The following is a 23,691-nucleotide window of genomic DNA, read 5'->3' as shown; positions in this document are numbered from 1 at the left end:
AAATATTGACACCCTTTCTTCTAATTTGCTAAGAGAAGCTCACTAATATTAATAGGCTATCAAAACCGGAAAGTTGTTTGCAAAGATCTGCTCTGTTATGTGAAATTGACGCTGTTTCAACGAAATATAAGCCAATGACTGGACAGTTAACCATGAGTAGACCCCGTCTTCATCATATCGGAGTTTGTCACGTACTGCATGATGTTCAGTTCTTATTAAAATGATTCTTAATGTTTACATGGGATGATATAAAGAAAAATCTTTAAAAATCTTCTGGAATGGCATTCACCCAAAAAAAGCTGAAACTTGTGTGAAGGACAAATTGTGCAGCTGGCAGTTTAATCATGATTCCATGGAGAAAAGTGGCGCCAAAAAAGGGGGGGGGTAAATAAGAACAAAGAAAAATCTTCTTATCTTTCTGTGTTAGATCTACTGTACTTACTTGTCAAGATATTTTGAATTTTACACTATTATGCTCATTTAATCAGGGTTATGGCGATTGTTGCCCAGGTGAGGTGAGCGATGTGGACCATGGGCCTCTTGTTAGTTTGTGTAGAATTGTGGCTAAAATCAAACTGAATTACCCGTAAATATAGTTTTCTGCTACTTAATTACCTTAAGAAATTGGGAATTAGTGACATGTTCTAAGAGATAATAGAATGTGTAAATCGTGCCTGAAATATACTAGTAATTGTTGACGAAGTCATTAACTAATTCAACATATTTGCAATCCACATTATCATACACATCAATGAATTTTTATTTTTATCAAAATAGGTATAAGTTAGTCTCTCGGGTAAGTCAATGCCTTACTTACTAGTTGTTAAAACACTGTCATTTAATGAGGATAAATGTATTGTCATAAAAGGACACATATCTGGATGCACTTTGATATGTTTTTTAAAACCGCAGAAGCATATATTCGCATTGCATTATCTTTCTTAGATTTGTGAATGTGACAACACGTTATTGAATTTCATTTGTGTAATTAATGAAACGCTGTTTAGATAAAACCGTATGCAATATGTCGCGTACTCTAGATCTATTGATGGAATACATCAATGAGCTTTAGATATTCTTTCGTAGCAACACCAAAGTGTATATATAGCAAAAAATGTAAATATATGATTTCAGGCTGGCCTAAGGTTTGTGTCAGTTTGACAATAAAGATTAGAAGAAAAGACGTGTTTCTTTTGTAATTCTAAAATGAAAAGAAACAGTAAAATCATGCATATTAATTTAATTTCCTTTGTTTACATAAGACATAACAGAACTGTTATTGGTCGTCGTGCTCATATCACGAAGGCTTTGATAGAAATGACCTTGCAGTCCTGGGGGTCCGGCTTGAATGTGTACACTTCTCCCACCGTCCAGTCGTCATGTAGTTTCTTCCGGCCGTCAAACACTAGCTGACTGCCGTAAGTCCGCCCAGCAAACTTTTTATTGCATTTGTCCAGAGTTATTCCTCCTTTTATATCTTTGGGTAAAAAGAACCCAATCACGTCTCCAACTTTCACGTTAATCTGGTCCTCTCGTGGAACCTCGAATTTTCGAATTCTGTGGTTCTTTGAGCTCTTAACAACATTTTGGCCGACCAGTTCAAAACTATAAATATATAACATTATGGCATTAATGATAGAAACAGATTCTTTGTCCAATCCTCTCTCTTTCTCTCTTTATCATACTCCTATTTTATATCAAACATGTACTATCTCGCTCTCACCTCTCTCTCTCTCTCTCTCTCTCTCTCTCTCTCTCTCTCTCTATCTCTCTCACCTGATCTTCTTCCCTGCCCTCTTTGACTTTCGCCAGACCTGGAGGACCAGTACTCCATCATATATACTGTAGAACTCCCACCTAACCAGACGCCCACCCTTGTGTACCCGGAGGGCCTCGTTGACGGCGGTGTACGCCGCGCCGTCGGTCCCACCGTCACGACTCCGCTGACGTAATTCCACGTCAAAATTGGCCGTCGGTAAACTGTGTTCTCCTGTGCAACATAGAGGTTTTACAATTTCAGTCTGTTGATACAATGTATAGTTAAAATTACACAAGCTGCAGATGTACATACCTATACAGTTTGGGGGTTCCCCCGTAAGTTCTCCCGATGGAAGGCATGCTCTACGCAGATTTCCACCATTCAGTATATATCCTTTTTTGCAGTCATACTCAATGAAGTCCCCAACCTCAACCGTTTGGCCTTTTGAAAGTTGAACTGAGTTATCTGGAGATTTTGGGGCCTGGCATTCCTTACCTAATAGAAAATGTTTATAACAACATTTCAATATTGCAAGTGCAGAGTTTTAAAGTAGAATACGCTAAATTAGTTGATCACACAATAGGTTTCCTTTTACCATGGATACGATGTACTAAGTCTCGTTCATAACTCTACCTTTTGTCCCACAGATTCCACATGTTGATGGACAACTCTGCCAGGCAAATTCCGGATATTCATTGCACGCTCCTGGTTCCAATTTTATGTTATCTTCACAATTTGAATATGCATCAGCACATTCAGTTCGCTCTAAATTAGAAGAGAACCATCTTGTTTAAAAACTTAAGGATATATTAATGGGAAAAAAAATAAGATTTTATAGGAAGTGAACGCACCTGAAGGTGCGAATTTACAAACAACAGCGAGGTATTTCGGGGCATCACACCTGACCCCTGACCAGCGGCCTTCCCTATCCATGAACGCACAACTGCTGCTTTTACCTAAACATAAAAAACCCTATTTTAATATAACAAAATTTTGCTTTTTTAATGGAAGAGACAGAATCAGAGGTACTAAGAATAATTATTAGTTTCATAAATGATTTCTGAAAAATATGTAACCTTTCTTCCATTTAGTCCACGTAACCTGGGACATGTCTTCCTGCCATCTGTGGCGCCCCCTACCAACAACTTCCTCCAAGCCTAACCAGATAGGTCGCATATCGTCCCTGTAAACAGATAAATTATAAACTACTGTGATGATGTCTAGAATCATTGCTACATAATGAATGATGAAAGACACAAAGTTTCCACATACACATATTTTCATGTAACATTAAAAACCTGATGTGGGTAAGAAAGTCGTCTTCTCCTGCATTTTTGGATGACGTCACCACTGCATCATAAGCTTTGCAAAGTTGGCCAGCTGCAGTTTTATTGACTTCAACGTCAAAGAATCTGTAACATGATTGTTTGAAGGGAACCCACTTGTTTGGACAACCTGTTAAAATTCATATAAACAACTCAGTTTATCATATTTAAATCCAGCCCTGAGAAAGAACTTCTACTATACATTACATTAACATTCTGACTGCTAATAAAATTGAAAAAAAAACTTAGTTTGTATCATTTAATAAGGATGTTTTATTTTTGATTCACGCATTACTTACGCCCACACACAAAGCCTCCTCCAGACCAGGTGCCGTCAGACAAGCACTGTCTGAGTTCTTTCTCAGGTCCGCCATTACATTTATAGGTGACGTTTTCTCCAACGCTGTATTCACTCTTCATTGGTGACGTCGGTTTTGCGTCATCAACATCCGCTGGTGGCTTACATTTTACGTTGACTACTGTAAAAGTAGGGTTGTTATAAAGTTTATTTTTAACAATTTGAATCAATAAATGAATAAATAATGATTATATACAAAAAATGGACAATTCTTTTGTGTCTCACCTGGTTTATCTGGTTTTCCCTCACAAAATCCACAAGATTTCCGGCATCCATACTTTATGTCGATATCATGTTCACATACTGCTGTTCCATTTATAAGCAGCTCCTTGCAGTCGAAGTATTTGTCAAAACAGTGACCTGTAAAAGATACCAAAAACTGAGCATAATTTGCGCAACTAACTGTAAGACAAGAAACAGGGTCGACATTGTGTATATATAACGTACATACCAAGTCCGCAGGGGTCACAGTAATTTCTGCCACAGTTGTCACGGTGGACATAACACCATGGTGATGTACCGTCTCCAGGGTTACGGCAGTAGTTATGGTCAAGGCCATCGTCAAGGTCACTGAAAACATAATTACAACAATGCAACAAGTATGACAATAAAATAGCTTGTTTTTGGGGTTTTTTTTTTTTGGGGGGGGGGGGGGGTTACCTCTATATAGTAGAAACCAGAATGTTTTGTCACTTTGCAAAGTCTGTTTCTTCTACACACACTGCTACGTGTCAAACTTAAATACATGTATTTTGTTATTCATTTCAGGAATTTGGTTAAGTGCACCAACTGCTTACTGTTGGTTGAAGGTGCTGTGGGGACAGTGTTGGACCTCAGTCCAGGGGAGACAGGGCTCCATGTCCTTGGTAAAGTTGACCCTCCCCCTGTAATCCTCCCCGGCTCCAGTGTAACACAAGGCGTCGTCTGAAAAGATACAGTTAACGATTAACCTACTTTAAAACTGCTTTGTTTTATGTAACGATGCTAAGTATGTAGCACCTGTTGTACCTGTTAATAACGATACGGTTGCTTTGAATCCTGATTGAACAACATCAGGTCCACTCGTGAAGACCAGGCCAAGATAGTTCATCTCTGTCAGGACGGTCGGATCAAATGTGGATCCACAGTAGCTGTACAGAAAACAGCATTCAATTTCAATAATGATTTTCCGTTAAGAAATCTGAATTGTAAAACCTTTTGGAGTAGATCTAGAATTATTTACTAGTACGAGTACTACTCCTTGTTATCCCAGAGATAGAAAGCACGGTACTCTTGCTTCATTTTACCGAGTTTACAAAGGGACAGAACATCAACAACAGCTTACTTGATGCCTGGTTGACCCGGAAGCGTAAATCGAACCTCAAGGTAATCACCACAGGTGTCGTCCTCTCTCAGCTCCACCTCAAACTTCTCAAATGTAAGCTTTATTTTGGTATTTCTTGGACTCTGTAAAGACAGAATTCATTGTATCAATGGGTTATACGATCTGTAGATAAAGGTAACTCATCGCATGCTATGGTGACTAGTTCCGTTACCCTGATGGTCCATTGACAACGCTGGGAGGGGTTGTAGGGGACAGGGTAGTTTGGGGAGGCAATGGTCACAGTGGGTTTGTCCTCACTCAGTTCGAACATGCCACCACAATCTACAAGAAGACCCACTGTCTTAGAGTGTAGATTGATTGCCAATAATTAACGATTCGATCCACACAAATTTTTTAAATTTGAATTTTCCAGCCTTGAACTAATATTAAGCGAAGAAAAATGCAATGTTTTAAATTAAAAGTACATTGAAATCAATTTGAATATTTTTCTTTAACCATAGAGAGCTTTTCTATTCTTAAGGATTATAGAGTCTAACAGCGATCACTACCAGCGACTTTTATATCGACACACACAGACCGTAATTGACGGGGGAGTAGTAGCAGACGTTGATGAAGTACTTATTGTCCTGTCGGACTGTAACGTCCGGCGCAGATCCGACAATCTCGTATTCTCCGGATAAGTCGTTCTCAATCATCAGCCATTCACTCGACGTCATCATATCTTAAACATAAGGTACTCTCTTGTAACATGTTGTCTTATCTGATACATTTATATGAGTAGTCCTTTAAGTGATTGTCAAAGTTGATTACCTTTAACCTCCTGGCATTCGTATCCTCTTTCAAACAATACAAATGGTTGACTACTTGGCAGATAGATCTGATCAAACCAGCTACCATCATTGCGACAACAGAAGTTTAAACGAACGTTCTTGTCTACGTCAACATCAGGAAGCGGAAGTGACGCCACATGGGGATTTTTCTCGTTGTCAACAACGATGTGACCATCTTCAAATCCTATTTAGGGGAATAAAAATACTTGTACTAGTAATATTCATCATTGACAGAACTTCCTTATCGTCAGATTACACAGTACCTTACCATTGGGACACTTCCGGTCGGTCCGTAGTATACAGTACTGCCCGGGCTCCCACTCAGTGTCTCTGCCTGTCGTCTGCTCCTTTGTACAGAACCTCACGGTCAGTTCGTCGTCCGTCAGCCTTGTGTCCAGATGGTACTGCTCGGAGTGATCCGCACCGGGGACTCCCATAACGAGGCTTCCCTCTTTAAATCCGTCTGGACAGCCATTACGAGGTTTTAACATTGAAAACCCGTCTGACGGCCACATGGCTCCTCGGAGTCTATCGTCTGCAATGTTACAGAACCGTCTTTATATATTAAAGAAACGAAATGGATACGTTTAACTTTGGTCCAGAATACAAATATAAAAGTGTCTCGAATGGATGGGTCGGGAGAATCCTACCTCCACGGTAAACAGTGGTACATCCGGTAACAGGGTCAAGGCCCTCTGGACAGCGACAGGTGCAAGTGTCCCGGATGTATGAGACGTATCCGCCGTTTTTACATTCAGTAGGGAAGTCCGAGCAACGCATCTCTGCAATGAATGGTACACTACTGTTAATGCCACCCATGGCAAACTTAAGGTCAGGCGTAATTTTTTTCTCTGCAAACCATCTGCACCAGTTTGATTTTTAACCCAATAGCAAGAAAACTAAGCGAGCTATAAATATGTGTCCAGCTCTGAGTTACTTAAACGGCAAAAAGCTAGCCACTATAAATTCAAACCTCACATGTGTACGTTAACTTGATATGGTTAAATAGTTTGTGTTGATTGAGTAGATTACCTTGACATTGGTGGATACGCGAGATCTCGTAGAACATGTAGTAGTTGTAGGGGTCAGGGGTCAACATCAGATACTCAAGGTTAGGGTCAAGGACAGTCATCGTCGGTTCAGAGTTGGCGGAAAACATCTGACAAATTTTTTTTTAAATTTCTTAATACGATGAAAAAGAGGAGAAAATATACGTGTATCTTTGGGAATCTAGTTGTCTCTCGACTATCTATATTCACTTTCAGATGATAAATCATAGGAAAAATGAGATTATGGAATTTTTTTTCAAAGGCGTACTATTGTTGTTTCTGATTTTTGTTCAACTGTGCTAAGTCAAAACACTTAGTTTATTCAATAATCTCGTTTATTATCCTAATATCAAATGACACTTACAAACTTGTTATAATGCATCGAAGTTCCCAAGTCGTAATAACCGAACGTCCTTGAACTGGAGGGGTCTTCCTCCTGGTACTCTTTGACACGATCTACAACAATCACACAGAAACGGATACAACAATCACACAGTGACGGATACAACAATCACACAGTGACGGATACAACAATCACATAGTGACGGATACAACAATCACACAGTGACGGATACAACAATCACACAGTAACAGATACAACAATCACACAGAGACGGATACAACAATCACACAGGGACGGATACAACAATCACACAGAGATAGATACAACAATCACACAGAGAAGGATACAACAATCACACAGTGACAGATACAACAATCACACAGAGACGGATACAACAATCACACAGTAACAGATACAACAATCACACAGTGACGGATACAACAATCACACAGTGACGGATACAACAATCACATAGTGACGGATACAACAATCACACAGTGACGGATACAACAATCACACAGTGACAGATACAACAATCACACAGAGACGGATACAACAATCACACAGGGACGGATACAACAATCACACAGAGACGGATACAACAATCACACAGGGACGGATACAACAATCACACAGTGAAGGATACAACAATCACACAGGGACGGATACAACAATCACACAGGGACGGATACAACAATCACACAGGGACGGATACAACAATCACACAGAGACGGATACAACAATCACACAGGGACGGATACAACAATCACACAGGGACGGATACAACAATCACACAGAGATAGATACAACAATCACACAGAGAAGGATACAACAATCACACAGTGACGGATACAACAATCACACAGTGACGGATACAACAATTACACAGAGACGGATACAACAATCACACAGTAACGGATACAACAATCACATAGTGACAGATACAACAATCACACAGAGAAGGATACAACAATCACACAGAGAAGGATACAACAATCACACAGGGACGGATACAACAATCACATAGTGACAGATACAACAATCACACCAGTGATGGATACAACTATCACACAGTGACAGATACAACTATCACACAGTGACAGATACAACAATCACACCAGTGACGGATACAACAATCACACAGTAACGGATACAACAATCACACAGTGACGAATACAACAATCACACAGTGACGGATACAACAATCACACAGTGACGGATACAACAATCACATAGTGACGGATACATGGGGTGATTGGGGGCTTATATCTCGTTATTTTTTGTGTGATATATGATTTACCTGGCATGACGTTCTTGAAGTTGATCCTGATGAAGTCGTGGTGGAGGTAACTCTTCTGCTCGTGGTGTAGACCCATTGAGTGACCAAGCTCGTGAACACACGACTCCTACAGATACAACTGACATCGGTCAAACGAAGAGTCTCTCTCTCTCTCTCTCTCTCTCTCTCTCTCTCTCTCTCTCTCTCTCTCTCTCTCTCTCTCTCTCTCTCTCTCTCTCTCTGTATTATTCATGAAAACAATGTTGATATTGAGGCTTCCTTTGTAAACCTCTGTGCATTAATGATTTCATATACTCGTCATAAAATGTAAGCATATTTATGATAATGACTCTGGACATACGAATCCCCGCGACTTACGTCCATGCAGCAAGATATCTTCTGTCCATTTCCTCTTGTGTTTCCTAACACAGACCAGCACCTGGGGTATGTCAAACAATTAAGTATCACAACAACCCTGTAGTAACACATTAACAGCAAACATTTAGTCAAAAGAATGCTTAAATCTCTGAAAACTCGTAATGATTAATGTAATAATTCATGTATTTTTCTGAAACGAGACTATCTCGACAATAAATTGCCATTGAACATTGGAACAGTCGCGGCAATATTATTGATACTGTAAGATAAAGCTTTATTCAAGTACATTTCACTTACAAGTTCAGTAAGTTAACGATAAAATTCACACTATAGTAATACATCAAACATATTCAAAACCTAAAACTACATTCCAATACCTTGTATATCCGGATACAAAACATATTCGATGGTTAAATTAAAATCACTGTTCTACAAAAAAAAATGAAACCTACAAGCACTACAAATGTACACGTACATAACTAGTAAACACCGAATAATTAAACTTTAGAATTGTTGACAATTTCAGGGAAGGACAGTTTTTAACAATCTCTTTCGTTTCATGTGTAACCATCACCGCAATCCAACGGGACAAGATAAAATTTCTGACCCATGCAGTCGACCAGCACCTCCACCCCTGGGTACAAGGTTACCCGTTGTTGTCCACGTGTTTCAGATAGTTGCTGTGGTCCAGCCCATACTCGCTGGGTGTGGTCTTCGTCCATGGAACAAAGCGGATACACGTCCAGTACTCGTACCGCCGGTGAGCGCGCAATCGACCCATTCGTTCTTCTTCAGCTAATATTTATTGATTGCATATTTTTACTTAAGTGGATTTACTTGTTACTTTGGACAAACGTCGTAAGCTCAAATAGATAACAAAAAATTTAACGCATGGGAGATGGGAGAAGTTTAAATTTACTCACTTTTGATTTCGGAAGTAAATTTGTAAGGAACAATTGCATTGGTCCAGAACCGTGTCTCGTCATCAATAGCCATGCGTTTGCCCCGCCCCTTCCGGTTACGTGATCTGCTTCTTCTCCGTCTTCTGTTACGCCGTCTTCGACGATTCTTTCCTTTCCTGTTGGCGTCCTTGTTCAGTTTCTGAACGAGCTGCTGTTTTCTTTGTTTATTGCTTTTTCTTTGTTCAAGGGAAGCCTTTTGTTTGTTCCTTTTAGAGAGGTCAGCGCCATATGCTTTCTATGTTTGTAATGATAATGCGTTCCAACATTTTACTTTACCCTTAAATTACATATAATTCGAAAGAAAATGTGGATCTGAGAGGGTTGTTTTCCTTACCATGTATTCTTTAGCTTTTTCAGGAATCTCAACCTCTTCCGGATCCGCCCCTAACTTTTTGGCGATTCGTCGCTGTTTTTCGTACTGATAATAAATTAGCTCCTGTTCCTGAATCTTTTCTTCAAATGATCCATCATCGGGACCCTTCACCTCCTCGTACTCCTGTTGTAACACATTGAAAACAACCGCATCGAGTCGATGAACTTTTAATTATACGCCCTTCCGTTATTAGCGATTAGTTAAACACTGAACCAAAACTCATTTGTAACAAGTTTTGTACATTTATCGTATCATTCAGAATATTTGATGGAAAGGAAACTTTAACGGTTGTCTCGTACCTCAAGTATCTGGAAAGCCTTTCTATCTTCGCCTTTTGGTCCCATTATTTTGAAAAATTTTCCTTTTGATTTGAAACCTTTTACTCCTTTGGCCACCTTGGGGATCAGATATTTTTTCCGGATAAGGAAACATGAATTTGAACATTGATGTATTGGATTGCATTTACAAATAACAATGTTATGAAGCTTTATCAAATAAGCAAAATCAGTTACCATTTCATCCTTGCAGAACACACCCAGAAATAGAGGGAGAAGAGTTAGGGGCAGAAAGCGCCGCATGGTTTTTGGACCGGAAAGGGAAACGACAATAAGCTACAAAACAAAAACAGGAATTTCAGTTTCATAAAAGAGAAAGACTTACTAGTAAATATTATAGATGTCAGTTTGGTGATTACTCACATGTTATCTTTGAAACACTCTGGGTGGGGTGTTGTCATTTTCTTTGGCTGCTGTATCGCTAGGGTTCCATTTATACTGAGGTCCAATATCGATGACCCGGGTCCATGGCTCTCTACGACCCCCAGTAAAAAGAGCTTGCCTCCAATATAAATGTTTACAACCCAACACAACAATAGAAGGATTATTCATTCCAGGGAAATTTACGGAAAAGATTAATATTTTTTGAGATTTTATTTTCATTTTCTCCAATATGTTTCATTAATTCCTTGTATTAGTGGAAATGTTCTGGCTAATGCTCCCTTTATAAGAAATCGACTCTTTAACTTCGGTAATGTGTATTGATTCTTTGGTGGTCATTTACTTGGGCGATAGTGAAATTATATAAACATGCCTGATCACAAATTGATAGGAAAAATAATAGGAATGCTACAGTAACATTCTGCAATATCCGTACATACATGTATGTATGCATGTGATGTCTTAGAATTTGCAGACTTTGCATCAGAGACACATTCGATTCGTGAGACACCCAAAACTATCAAGGTATCTAGTACAAAATCTCCGTATTCTACAACCGAATGCGACTCCCTGTCGAGTTAATAGACATTTTGTGCAAAACATTTTGCAATATATTGACAATATCGATAGAGGTGTAACGTCGTTAGTTTTCTCAGCTTTTGGGTCCGCCCGATCTATCTGGTAGCGCCTGGTTTGATATGGAGCTATATAATCACCTCTGCTTTCGCTCAAGTGCACGAATCAGCCGAGGACGAATTCCAGAGAATTTGATTTTACATTTCAGTGCACAAAATTAATTGAATTTTTTATCTCTTTGTCCACAAGGAACAAAATCTACTATTTTTCATTTCCGAAGACATTTTTTCAAAATATTTTTGGTGATTTCTGTTTTGTTTTAGTTTTCTTTTTCTAGCTTTTAAATGTCAGTAAGAAAAGGACATCAAAGGTAGTTTTCGAAGAAATTATGGTTTAACTTTTAAGAATTTTCCATTGACTTTTAATATCTCAAAATTATATTTAATGTGTAACTTGGACAAGTACTGCACATGTATGAGAAATAGGTTATCCAGAACATATTTTGTTTCTAATTTCTTTCCACTTTAAAATGGGTGATAGGGGCTCACAGATTACGTTTAGATAGAAGATAAAGAATACGTTTATTTCCAGATAGATAATAAATTATAAATTTACTCAAATTAGATAGGAAAGTATTCGGTAAAATTGGGCTAGGAATTTGAAGAATCTACCGTTATCTCTCCGTGAGCCGCTTGTGTCTCGCTATCGTTCCGAGCTGTCGCTGTTTGGTCGACACATCCAGTAGCTCACATCTAAAATCCTCCGCTGATGAAAGAAACTTTGGATGAATTATTACCGAGGTTTGGGTTTTAAATTTGCATTTTTATCCAAACCGCAAAGTCCTTTACATTTTTTGAAAATCCTTTCACTCGAATTTATCATTTTAGATATAATGGGAACAACTCTCATTTCACCCAGAAAATATGAAATTGTTATAAAAAAAAAACCATGAAAAACTGATTGTACAAAAACGTGCATATATATAAGATTTCAGCCTATTTAATTCACTAATTTACGTGATATAGAGCGTGTAATTATGCTACATTAGATAATACTGCCAGAAGTACCGTCACCCTTTCGATACCATCAAGTGAAATTTAACAATTTTGGTACAATTTCGAGCGAATCGGACTTATCGTTTTCCTGGATTATAAGCTGTAGCAGAACGGCTGGCGGCAATCGGTTTTTAGAACGCAGTTCGCAGTTCGCAGTTCGCAGTTCGCAATTGAATAGTGAACTGCGTTCTATAGAACGCAGTTCGCAATTCAAAATTTAGTGCTATAGAACGCAGTTCGCAATTCAAAATTTAGAATTCATACTTGGGGCCCGCTTGCCTTATATGCAATTGAATAGTGAACTGCGTTCTATAGAACGCAGTTCGCAATTCAAAATTTACAATTCATACTTGGGGCCCGCTTGCCTTATATGCAATTGAATAGTGAACTGCGTTCTATAGAACGCAGTTCGCAATTCAAAATTTACAATTCATACTTGGGGCCCGCTTGCCTTATATGCAATTGAATAGTGAACTGCGTTCTATAGAACGCAGTTCGCAATTCAAAATTTAGAATTCATACTTGGGGCCCGCTTGCCTTATATGCAATTGAATAGTGAACTGCGTTCTATAGAACGCAGTTCGCAATTCAAAATTTAGAATTCATACTTGGGGCCCGCTTGCCTTATATGCAATTGAATAGTGAACTGCGTTCTATAGAACGCAGTTCGCAATTCAAAATTTACAATTCATATTTGGGGCCCGCTTGCCTTATATGCAATTGAATAGTGAACTGCGTTCTATAGAACGCAGTTCGCAATTCAAAATTTAGAATTCATACTTGGGGCCCGCTTGCCTTATATGCAATTGAATAGTGAACTGCGTTCTATAGAACGCAGTTCGCAATTCAAAATTAAGAATTCATACTTAGGGCCCGCTTGTCTAATATGCAATTGAATAGTGAACTGCGTTCTATAGAACGCAGTTCGCAATTCAAAATTTAGAATTCATACTTGGGGCCCGCTTGCCTTAAATTTTGAATTGCGAACTGCGTTCTATAGAACGCAGTTCACTATTCAATTGCATATAAGGCAAGCGGGCCCCAAATATGAATTCTAAATTTTGAATTGCGAACTGCGTTCTATAGAACGCAGTTCACTATTCAATTGCATATAAGGCAAGCGGGCCCCAAGTATGAATTCTAAATTTTGAATTGCGAACTGCTTTCTATAGAACGCAGTTCACTATTCAATTGCATATAAGGCAAGCGGGCCCCTAGTATGAATTCTAAATTTTGAATTGCGAACTGCGTTCTATAGAACGCAGTTCACTATTCAATTGCATATAAGGCAAGCGGGCCCCAAGTATGAATTCTAAATTTTGAATTGCGAACTGCGTTCTATAGAACGCAGTTCACTATTCAATTGTATATAAGGCAAGTGTATATAAGGCAAGTATGAATTCTAAATTTTGAATTGCGAACTGCGTTCTATAGAACGCAGTTCACTATTCAATTGCATATAAGGCAAGCGGGCCCCAAATATGAATTCTAAATTTTGAATTGCGAACTGCGTTCTATAGAACGCAGTTCACTATTCAATCGCACTAAATTTTGAATTGCGAACTGCGTTCTGTAGAACGCAGTTCACTATTCAATTGCGAACTGCGAACTGCGAACTGCGTTCTAAAAACCGATTGCCACGGCTGGCCTGCCTCCGTTTTGTCGGGTTTGATGTATAGGGATTCCCCGCCTGTGTTTACATAGCAGCTCAATTAATTCTGTCTAAAGTTTACAAATCAAGGTGAAGCAAAATTCAAACCCATCAGAGATGGAAAAACATGTATCTCTATTTTAAATAACCGTAAATTAGCTTCTTTTGTGGTGAACTACACAGCTTTAGAAACTTTCACTTTATGAACTGTCAATTAAAGCCAGACCAAGGCATTCCGTACTCGTGTTAATTCAGGGGACAGGAACCTAATTATTGTAAGCCGGGAACTCTTACCCTGGTCTGGAAATCAATGCTTCATTTATAACAACCCTTGTCAGTTATTAATTTACACGTCCGACTACTTGATATGAAGCGGTAAAGTAGATCTGGCTAGTTTAATTAAAGGCACTAAATTCTTCACATTAGGATTGGCAAAGTCGTCATTGCCATTGCTTACTGTGATTTATGACATCCAGGAGATCGATTTCTTTACTTCAGAACGAGATTCGAACCTGCGACTCAAACTTTTTTCTCGCTGCGATTTTATGAAGGCTTGGGGTAAAATGCTGACGATGGACCCTCCATTTTGGAGGGTCCAGAGTGGAGGGGGTGGGGCTTGGTGTGTCAGTCTTAATTAAGGGTCTGTTTGATCTGTCATTCCAATTATGTTATTAGAAACAGAATGGGCCACAACATTGTTTTATTTATATGACTTTTAAACACAGGCACATAAAAACTCCCCTTCCCTAATTCAAATTTGCTCATTAAATACAATGAATATAAAAATTGGAGTTTATATCTGTGTAATTGTTGAAATTAATAATGATAGTCAATGGATAATGTTCTTTTAGATCTATTAATTTATTAACATTTGTTACTCAGGGAAAAAATAAATCTCTCAACATTGAGGTGAGTTAACTGTTCCCAGTTTCACTGGACTCAGAATAATTGTTACACAAACATAGATTAATTTATGTATCCTGATAAAGTTCATTTGAAGTTGCAAAATCATTAAATGTTAGGACCCCCCCCCCCCCCCTTTTAAACTTCTAATAAACAACCAATATGTTTTAGCTATTAGGTGCATGATGAAAATGGAATGACAGATCAAACGGACTCTGAATTAAGATTGACACACCAAGCTCCACCCCCTCCACTTTGGACCCTCCAAAGCGGAGGGTCCATCGTCAGCATTTTACCCCAAGCCTTTTATGAATGATACTTCATAAAATGTATAAATGTGTATATACCAATGATATTTTTTTTTAGAATATTGTTTAACGTTAATAGTGACATGCGTGCTTCTGCTTAGATATAGTGTAGCATAATATATTATTAGATACGTTACAACTGCTTATAATTCATAGGAATTTTAGCAAATAAACAATCAACTTCGATGTAAACTTTGTGTTGATATTCTTAAAAAGCATGTGATCCTTACTTATTTTGTTGTCAACAAACTTTGTAGCTTCATGAGAGCCTTTGGTCAAGTGAAAGGTCTTTTAAAATCCCTCAAATATTATTTTATAAAAAAGTTGACTAACAATATGAATTCACGTCAAAGTAAATAACCCACTTAATTACATGGAGCGGGTAATACATCAAACGTCAACTGTTGTTTGTAGAAAACAAAGTTAATGATGTGTACCAGCCCACTCAAACTCCGAGCTGGTTTAGTAGTTATGGTTATTTGTGCTATTATTACATGTATTATCGGGACCAAACAGAGGTTATCTATCGTGGAAAGTGTTGGTATTCTGAGCGACCTGATCGGATAAACGGTTCTAAACACGGAACCATGTACTCTTAGACATCGATTAATTATGATGATGTAATTATTTCAGAAGGCTTATCACTTCTACCACAAAAACGTCAGACAAAAGTGTAACCCTATTCGTGGATTCAGTGTATAATACCCTAAACCTATAACAGTGGGCAATCATTTCCGTACAATTGTGGCTTATCGATACATAATAAGTGTTTTTATTTATTAACCTACTAGTACACAAAAACATGTACTGTAGAGTATTTAATGCAATCATATTTACTAGTATATCTTTGCTTTTGTTATTGCATCAATCATGCTTTTTATTTGTGATGCCCGAATGAGCTGTAATTTGAATATAAAGAATTTATCTATTTCCGACCCCAACCCCTAACCCACAGACACGCACAAGAAAGGTAAAATGTTGGTTAAAGTACTGCTGCACTTTGTTGTCAAGTTGATGTGACTGAAAACTTTTTTTTTCCATAAAATGTGCTCTATCACTTCATATTATAAATATTGTGATTATTATATGTTAACATTTTTTTTAACTTCATATATCATTTTTTCACCATAAGTGTCCTTACATGAAGAGACACGGAATCTAGTACAACCAATTCTTTTTCTACATACATATACTAGTTCTGGTTCTTGATGGTTTAATATCAATTCATAGTACAAACATTAAATCGGCAAATAATAAAAAAAAAACAACAGTATTCAGGTTTTGTATAAATATAACTATCATAACTGCTGCATATACATGATTATCTGGCCGTGTTGTATTTCAGTGGTTACTCTCTAGAGGTTCGCGCACCGACTCGGCGTGCTGACAACTGCCTTATTGTGTCTGTAATGAAGAATGCGTGACTGGGAGGGAGATTCCTCCTTTGTTTTCCTGATTTCAAAATACGACGGATTATTGTTCTCCGGATCTCTGTGTATAATGCTGTAGCCTAGCTTCCGGAACACGCTGACCTGATAGGCGCTACACTCAGGAATAGCAACAGGGTGGGTTCGATTGAAGCTGGAGTAGTCTACCACTAAAGAATCGTTGCTGTTGTATCTGCTGGCCATAGTGTTAAACCGATGGCCCCACAGAATGTCACAGGCCATGTATGAAGTCTGTGTTTGGAGAATAGTGCTTGTGGTGGACACAATACCGTCTAAAATTACAACCAGCTCGAAATCCTCCCTCTCTAAGTCGTCTCGGGATATCTTCCAGAACGGCGACTTATCGTTTATCGTGTGTACCAGCTGGGTCGGCCATGCCATAAACAACCACGGACTCCCGTCCTCTCCATTAAACTCCAACGGGAAACACATCACCGGGTGATTTCTGCTGTCTCTTGATCTCATCGTTCTGAAGAGATGACCGCGCACGCGCGCACCAATTATATGTGATCGACGCATGTCCCCGATTCTGATGACGAGTTTATACACGCCGTCTTCTTCTACAATGCAGACCACGGAACTGAACATCAATGTGTTTGATCTCTTTTTGCTTCGCCTCACTTTGGCCACCACAAGTCCCGCCAGCGCCGCCTGCAAACCAGCTCCCACTATGTTCTGTAGTATAACGCCGACAACCGCGTACGGGCATTCTTCTGTGACGTAACGAAATCCGTACCCAATGGTCGTCTGCGTCTCAATCGAAAACAAGTATGCTGCCGTAAAAGAATTGACGTTCTCAAAACATGGCCTCAGACTGGTTGTTTTTACGTCATTTAAATCACCATGAAGTTTTGAAACTAGCCAATAAAATAACGCAAATAATAACCACGTGAGCACAAATCCACTTACAAATATAAGTACATTCCATCTCCACTTTGTATCCACCATTGTGGTGAAAAAGTCATGCATAAGGTACTTTCCTTTTCCTTGAGTTCCAACATGCTTAATATTGTACATAGAGTTCTTGGAAACAAGACGAGGTTGGTGTTTTAAGATCCGAAATTCTTCTGTTGTAGGTGTTGATGTCATTTTGTCTCTTGTTTAAATCTGTCTGGAAAGAAACAGAGCAACATTAGATGCAAAACATTTGAAAATCCATACAGTTTTATAGGTAAACAGCTTAACATGTGCATTTAAACGACATGTATAGAAAGTTTATAGCCGATCTTTCGCAGTCAGTGTGTCGTATAGAATAAACATAATTGATATAAAAAGGTATCGTATAAAATAATCTATGTTGTGCTTATGTGTCCCTAAACAAAATCAATAGCTGGTGTTTGACACTAATAACGTAAATATCCAGTTTTACGTGCATTCAGGCGCGAGAACGAGGCTAGCGTGGCCCTAAGTACGAGATGAGAATGCGCGGAGGTCCCCTGTCCCGCCGATAAACCTCCCACGCGCCAATCATCGGATTACCCCTTCCCGTTATCTGGGTGGCTGAAGATGCTGAGGCGGTGAGGAAAACAGAGACCCATAGTGTCAGTATTCCACCTAGGGGTGCTGCAGTGCAGGGAAGCGCCTTAGTGACATTTACACGTGCTTCTAGGCGATTTCCAACTAAACGTTCATGGAATCGTAAATCAAATAGATATTGACAAACTACTTTTAAAAAACTATTTCTCTTTGGCGCAGATTTGTTGTCAAACTGTCACGTGAGATAAGATTTACGAATTCGGCGTTCACGACTTTAATTAATGAAAAGTGCTATCTAACAGGACATAACAACACATGCAAAGTCCCTGCAGACTATGTATGAAACAATATATAATATATTATCATTGACTGATGTGAAATACGAGGACCATTCCGAGGTTTTCCAATACTTTGCAGCACAGACCGCCACTCTGGGATCGCTTTCATTGATAAGCGCCGTTCTACATCTATCGCTTCAATCTGAATGTCTTTGATGGTTCAGGAGATTTGCTAGCTAATTAGACACTTCTGTGGGCGCTATTCTTGGATTCTGGGGAAATCAATTGGCTTTTTACTCCCCATGCACCGATCAAGATAAACCTATGTTTATAAATCTTCTGGTAGTATTTACTCTATACGTTTAAACCCAAAAAACATGTGATCACAAATTCTTCTCGCTGCAAATGCTAAAATAAACTCATTCAGATAAGAGCCAATGTGTAAGATCAAGTAAATATGAAGATGCTTTATTGATTATATATTGTTGTGTTGCAGACAAGAATAGGTTATATTTTTCTCATTTTTTCTCTTGACAGTTGGCGATCGCTGTAGTTTTTGATACGTTCGATTTTCTAATGTGCTGTAGCGCGGACTTTTCAACGTCTATACAGAATATCACATAGATAAGTAAAGACGGGATACAAATTCTAAATAACCCTTAAATGGTGACCAAGCGGATTCACTTGGTACTAGAATACCGTTCTTGACATAAACTAGCCGGACTTGACGTATGTTTGTCAGACAACAGGAGAACCTTCATTTTTTATTACCCCCTGTAAAATCTTAATTGTTCACATTTGTCCTTGTGTCGTCCCAATAAAGCAAATCCTACTTATTTAAACATCTACAGCGCGAGGCCTCGGCCGCTGGGAGACGCTGAAGTCGGTAGCACGGTAAGGGACGCGGTCCTGTCACCCTGGTCCCTGATAGTCTACCCCCCCCCCCCTCCGCAAGTGACAAAAATAAAGACCAGCAAACCATGCGGTTCGAAAGATATACGCATAATTACAAGGCCACCTCGGTCAATACACTTTTGTCAACAAGAACTCATTGAATTGATTTGATATACAGTCAGATGTGATTTAAATCACCTGACAGGTTTATTCAGGTAAAAGTTGAAAATTGAAAATGCCTATCAAGGTCCATAGGGAGTTTCCCTATTTTTCTATCATCAGACAGTTTTCATACGACATCAAACGCAAATTCCATATACATGTACCAAATTGAATACATAATCAAATAGTTTTCAAAGATTCGAGGGTAAACTCTTTTAAATTCTTTTTGATCAATTAATTATTCATTACAGTCAGTATCAGTTATTTCTATCGGAATGTGTACGAATGCAGAAGTAAAGCTTCATAATAATCAATAAATTAGACTTTATACTTACCCAGCTAACTGGTCCATGACACAGAGGGGTGCTGTTTTTAAAAGTGGGTCAAACCTTATGTCACCACAAATTTTACGGGACTTTAACTCCCGCCAGAGAGTTATTTCCCTTGACCAGTCGCACAGATCCCTGACAAAATAAACCTTAGTCAATCACAGACAGATTTTTTTTTCTTTGCATTCTAAGTCGAATATGCCCATTTTCACGTTCACAACTCCAACCCCACAATAACAGTTTTCCCACTACAGCAGCGAAAGTGAGAGGGGTGCCTTTGTCGAGGTTTTAAATTTGGGTAAATAGTCCTCAAACAACACACACCATAAAGATAGGTGGATTAGTGTTCACGTGAAGGTCTAGTGAGCTTGTTAACAGCTACACGAGGAGGAGACGTTATCCTAATACACCTCTTCAGCCGCAGATAGAGCAGCTAAAATAGAGTTCAATTTAACAAAAAATGTTGAAGGCCACTTTCATCCGTCAAATAAAATAAGCGTGACTAAAATACCGGGTTTCCCAATATTTATCAATAGCTTTATAACTGATGATGTAACAATATTAAGAGTTGTACATGTGTAAATTACCATATGTTTGCAACTACTGGCGATACTATTAAAAACTATCGGAATCAACTCCTGTTACTTTTATCGTTGGTTGCTGATCTTGCTATTGACCTCTACTAAGATTTACGCGTCTTTTTATTTAAATTCATTCCACGGCCAGGCATGACTATGTAACAATAAAGCATACACCCAGGGTCCGTGAGAGGTTGTCAGATAGTAGGTAGGGTGGAGTAGAAGTGAAGTCGAGTTACTTCAAGCTTATCGATGTAAGCGCCTGCACACCGCTAATTGTAACACCTTAATGATTCAGTGTAATTACCGGTATTTTTCTCACATTTAACGATCGTAAATGTTTGAGGAATTCTTTTTCTTTATATCTGGGATATCTTTCAAAAGAAATCGCATACATATAACTTTATTTTATAGCTATCATCACAGACTCAACCACGTCGAAAATACTCCTGACCAATGTATCAGAGAAGGTGGAACGGATTCCAGAGGAGCCACGCCCCGTTCTATGGTCACGTGATACCAACAAAAAGTCAGCAGGGTTTCTTACTGTGGTGTTGTCTCCACAAAAAATGAATAATTTTACCTTCCATAACAAGCTGTCAAAATTAAAAGTGTTCTGTAAAACTTTGTATTGCTCAATACTTTTTAAAAGGTGATCTCATGCATGGTTTTTTTATTTATTTTTTTTTATATTATTAATTAAATAAAAAGTACTTCCAATCGAACATTGTGTAATTTTCTCCTTCAGAATAATGATCCGTTTTGAAGCAGAACACAAGAGTTATTCCCCTTGCACTGCATTTCATGCAGTGTTTCTGACTCGCAACAGAATACGACACTTGATAAGATGGATACATGGATATTCATAGAGTTCATGATATCCTCGATTTATCATTTGAAATTTGCTGATAAGAAGCATAATTCATTTTGCAAAAATTCATGCACTAGCCAATGAAATCTGTAAAGACAGATTAAATTAAATAATCCGCTCATAATTGTTAAAATAATAAATTTCCAAGGAACTTGTATAAATTTGATATGTAAACACGGTACATAAACAATTTATGTCTGATTTGTAATGTATCACGACACAACTTTGAGACTAAATGCAAATTTTTAACCTTTACTTTATACAACTAGGTGATCCCGGGGAGAAGAGACGCTGAACTTTATAAATACAAGTTTGAAAAAAATACATTTTATTCATTCATTTATTTGATATTTTTGTAATGATTTAATGCGGGTTTTTTTATAATAAATAACTCATTAACTGTCACATAACAATTAGATACTGAAAGTTTATAAAATATCAGTTGATAGAGAACAAAACTTGGCACAAATATATACGTAAAATAAAATACGATTTCTTGATAGTTCAGTAAGGCAACCACAATAAAACTTGTGATCGATGAGGAAATGGTCCAATACTGACAGAGATGAGCGCGGTGATTGGTCGTCCGCGTGATGTCCTCTACATGACGTCACACGTCCTCACTGCGACTCGGTCCCGTATATACAACCACTAGTATAGTGGTGTATGGTAAACTAATAGTGCACGTACTGTAGTATTCACATATAGACACTGTATAGAATAAGACTGTTAAGTAAGATGTCTCTATCACAATGATTCACTTCTGTAGTAAACACTGCCGGGAGACATTGATGACTAGCACTGTCTGAGCGAACACATACTCCAGGGATGTGTATTGGGGTAAGGTCTAGTCAGTATCAGTATATGCTATCTTTTATAACAGTACATACCGCATCACTAGTAGTCAGCATCAGTATATGCTATCTTTATATAACAGTACATACAGCATCACTAGTACCCCGTCTCCCTTACTGGTGTTCCATCAGTATAAATTGTTACTTTAAGGTAGTTCACCTTTCACCTCGCTTTTGGGTGTTCTCCAACACATGATCATGAATTTGTTACTTTAAGGTTGTTCACTCTACCGCCTCCCTTTTGGAAGTTATCCTCGACATGAATTGTAACCTACTCTATGTCTGTCTCTTTAGTATTCCCTTTTTCACGAATTTGATCCTTTAAGGTAGTCCAACCTTCGCCTCCCTTTAAGATGTTCCCCATTACATGAATTGTTCGTTAAGGTAGTCTACCCTCCTTCTCCCTCGCGGGGTATTCTGCATCACGGGACACATGGTGTTGATGTCAAAGTAGCTACAGTGGTACTTGCCGTCTTCGTCGATGCCCGGATTGATCGTCTGGAACTTACACCCCATCACGATCTCGTCGGGAAGGTAGGAGGTTCGAACCTGTATCACGCGGCTCGTCGACTCTATCACGCCCTCTATCGTCACAATCAATTCCGAGAAATCCCCGAACAGGTGGAGGTTTTCGGGAGGCCATAATGGGCTGTTCTCGTCGATTGTGTGATACAATACGGCGGGCCACAAAAGAGTCAGGGTGTCACCGCCACCCTCCGATTTAAAATCGATGGGGACTAAGTCTAGGAACTCTTGGTTTGTGTTTGAGATTGGAGTTCTCTTGATCAGTTTCCCCGCCCCTTTAACATCCACAAGATGAGATCGCCTGAAGTCCCCCACCCTTACCATGAGCTGCCATTTACCGTCAACAATCCCCATACACGCCTGCTGACTGAATATTATAGCATCCCCGCGCTTCTTTGATCTTTGTAGCTTTGTGAACACGAGAGCAGCGGTCAGACACTGTACCCCGATCCCGAAGATGAATTGAAGGAAAACTAAAAGCACTACATGGGGGCAGGCGGTTGTGGACGCCCGAGAACCATAGCCTATAGTGTGCTGTGTCTCCACAGAGAAGAGGAAAGCTGTGGTGAAGTCATACACATTTGTGATACAGTGATCGTGGTCGTACGAATCTAGGGTATCTAGAGAATCCCCATTTATATAACTAAACAACAGATAAAAACAAGCGAACACCGTCCAAGTCAGAATAAATCCCATTACGAAGATCAGTAAAATCCAGCGCCATTTTGCGTCCAGAAGCGTTGTGAAGGCGTCCCTGAGGTAGTTCTTCAGGATGTTCGTGTCCACGTTTTCCAGTCGGACCCGGTAGTTCCCCTGCTTACTGACCAGTCTCCGCTTATCGTCCTCCATGTCCGTGCCGGAATCCGCGCGAGGTCGGACACAACTGTCCATGTTGAACGATTTCATCCCCGGTGTCTTGTTAAGGTCGACGCGACAGGAATGTGTCTAGAGGGAATTTTTCCTGGTGTTATTTTTTATAGCGCGCCAATGACATCATTTGCTTTACCTTTCCCACCTGAGTGCGTATACCTGTTGTAACTGCTTGTCAACTTCGACGTTAGCATAAATGAAATGTAAATAGTCTTCA

General features: G+C 39.0%; 3 protein-coding genes across 5 annotated transcripts; all 3 read right to left on the bottom strand.

Moving 5' to 3' along the window:
• Positions 1–1,225: 1,225 nt before the first annotated feature.
• LOC105334113 (uncharacterized) lies at positions 1,226–10,927 on the bottom strand. Of its 2 annotated transcripts, XM_011437445.4 has the most exons (28): positions 10,679–10,927; positions 10,493–10,591; positions 10,280–10,375; positions 9,942–10,103; positions 9,569–9,842; positions 9,296–9,440; positions 8,646–8,706; positions 8,289–8,394; positions 7,010–7,101; positions 6,629–6,755; positions 6,247–6,378; positions 5,865–6,131; positions 5,577–5,780; positions 5,344–5,487; positions 4,978–5,087; positions 4,767–4,888; positions 4,451–4,572; positions 4,240–4,366; positions 3,894–4,012; positions 3,668–3,802; positions 3,384–3,563; positions 3,058–3,214; positions 2,836–2,942; positions 2,611–2,715; positions 2,393–2,524; positions 2,072–2,254; positions 1,777–1,990; positions 1,226–1,605 (listed from the first exon to the last, which is right to left on the bottom strand). In XM_011437445.4, the coding sequence occupies exons 2-28, from the start codon at positions 10,556–10,558 to the stop codon at positions 1,293–1,295; spliced, it is 4,002 nt and encodes a 1,333-aa protein (XP_011435747.3). In that variant the 5' UTR covers positions 10,559–10,591; positions 10,679–10,927; the 3' UTR covers positions 1,226–1,292. The 2 variants fall into 2 exon arrangements, with proteins under 2 accessions (XP_011435747.3, XP_034311325.2); XM_034455434.2 differs by lacking the exons at positions 9,296–9,440; positions 9,942–10,103; positions 10,280–10,375; positions 10,493–10,591; positions 10,679–10,927 and having other exon boundaries at positions 9,569–9,700.
• Positions 10,928–16,385: 5,458 nt separating this feature from the next.
• On the bottom strand, positions 16,386–20,260 carry LOC105334111 (ATP-sensitive inward rectifier potassium channel 12). 2 transcript variants are annotated; one of them, XM_034455436.2, is made up of 2 exons: positions 19,783–20,260; positions 16,386–17,744 (listed from the first exon to the last, which is right to left on the bottom strand). In XM_034455436.2, the coding sequence occupies exon 2, from the start codon at positions 17,724–17,726 to the stop codon at positions 16,545–16,547; it is 1,182 nt and encodes a 393-aa protein (XP_034311327.2). In that variant the 5' UTR covers positions 17,727–17,744; positions 19,783–20,260; the 3' UTR covers positions 16,386–16,544. The 2 variants fall into 2 exon arrangements, with proteins under 2 accessions (XP_034311327.2, XP_034311326.2); XM_034455435.2 differs by having other exon boundaries at positions 16,386–17,748; positions 19,783–20,258.
• A 1,300-nt stretch (positions 20,261–21,560) lies between these two features.
• On the bottom strand, positions 21,561–23,685 carry LOC105334110 (G protein-activated inward rectifier potassium channel 2-like). The gene has a single exon (XM_011437437.4). The coding sequence runs from the start codon at positions 23,508–23,510 to the stop codon at positions 22,443–22,445; it is 1,068 nt and encodes a 355-aa protein (XP_011435739.1). The 5' UTR covers positions 23,511–23,685; the 3' UTR covers positions 21,561–22,442.
• Positions 23,686–23,691: the final 6 nt, after the last annotated feature.

Source organism: Magallana gigas, chromosome 7 (genome assembly GCF_963853765.1).
Source record: "Magallana gigas chromosome 7, xbMagGiga1.1, whole genome shotgun sequence".
In the NCBI taxonomy this organism is placed as follows: Eukaryota; Metazoa; Mollusca; class Bivalvia; order Ostreida; family Ostreidae; genus Magallana; species Magallana gigas.
This window is presented reverse-complemented; position numbering and strand designations above follow the sequence as displayed.

What these genes read in the sequence shown, in the direction of transcription:
- LOC105334113 (XM_011437445.4), bottom strand. Translation starts at nt 10,558, where the DNA reads ATGCGGCGCTTTCTGCCCCTAACTCTTCTCCCTCTATTTCTGGGTGTG. An exon ending in AGGCTTTCCAGATACTTGAG is followed by an intron (nt 10,104 to 10,279) that starts GTACGAGACAAC and finishes GTGTTACAACAG; the next exon opens with GAGTACGAGGAGGTGAAGGG. An exon ending in CTGTGACCCCTGCGGACTTG is followed by an intron (nt 3,803 to 3,893) that starts GTATGTACGTTA and finishes TATCTTTTACAG; the next exon opens with GTCACTGTTTTGACAAATAC.
- LOC105334110 (XM_011437437.4), bottom strand. Translation starts at nt 23,510, where the DNA reads ATGAAATCGTTCAACATGGACAGTTGTGTCCGACCTCGCGCGGATTCC.
- LOC105334111 (XM_034455436.2), bottom strand. Translation starts at nt 17,726, where the DNA reads ATGACATCAACACCTACAACAGAAGAATTTCGGATCTTAAAACACCAA.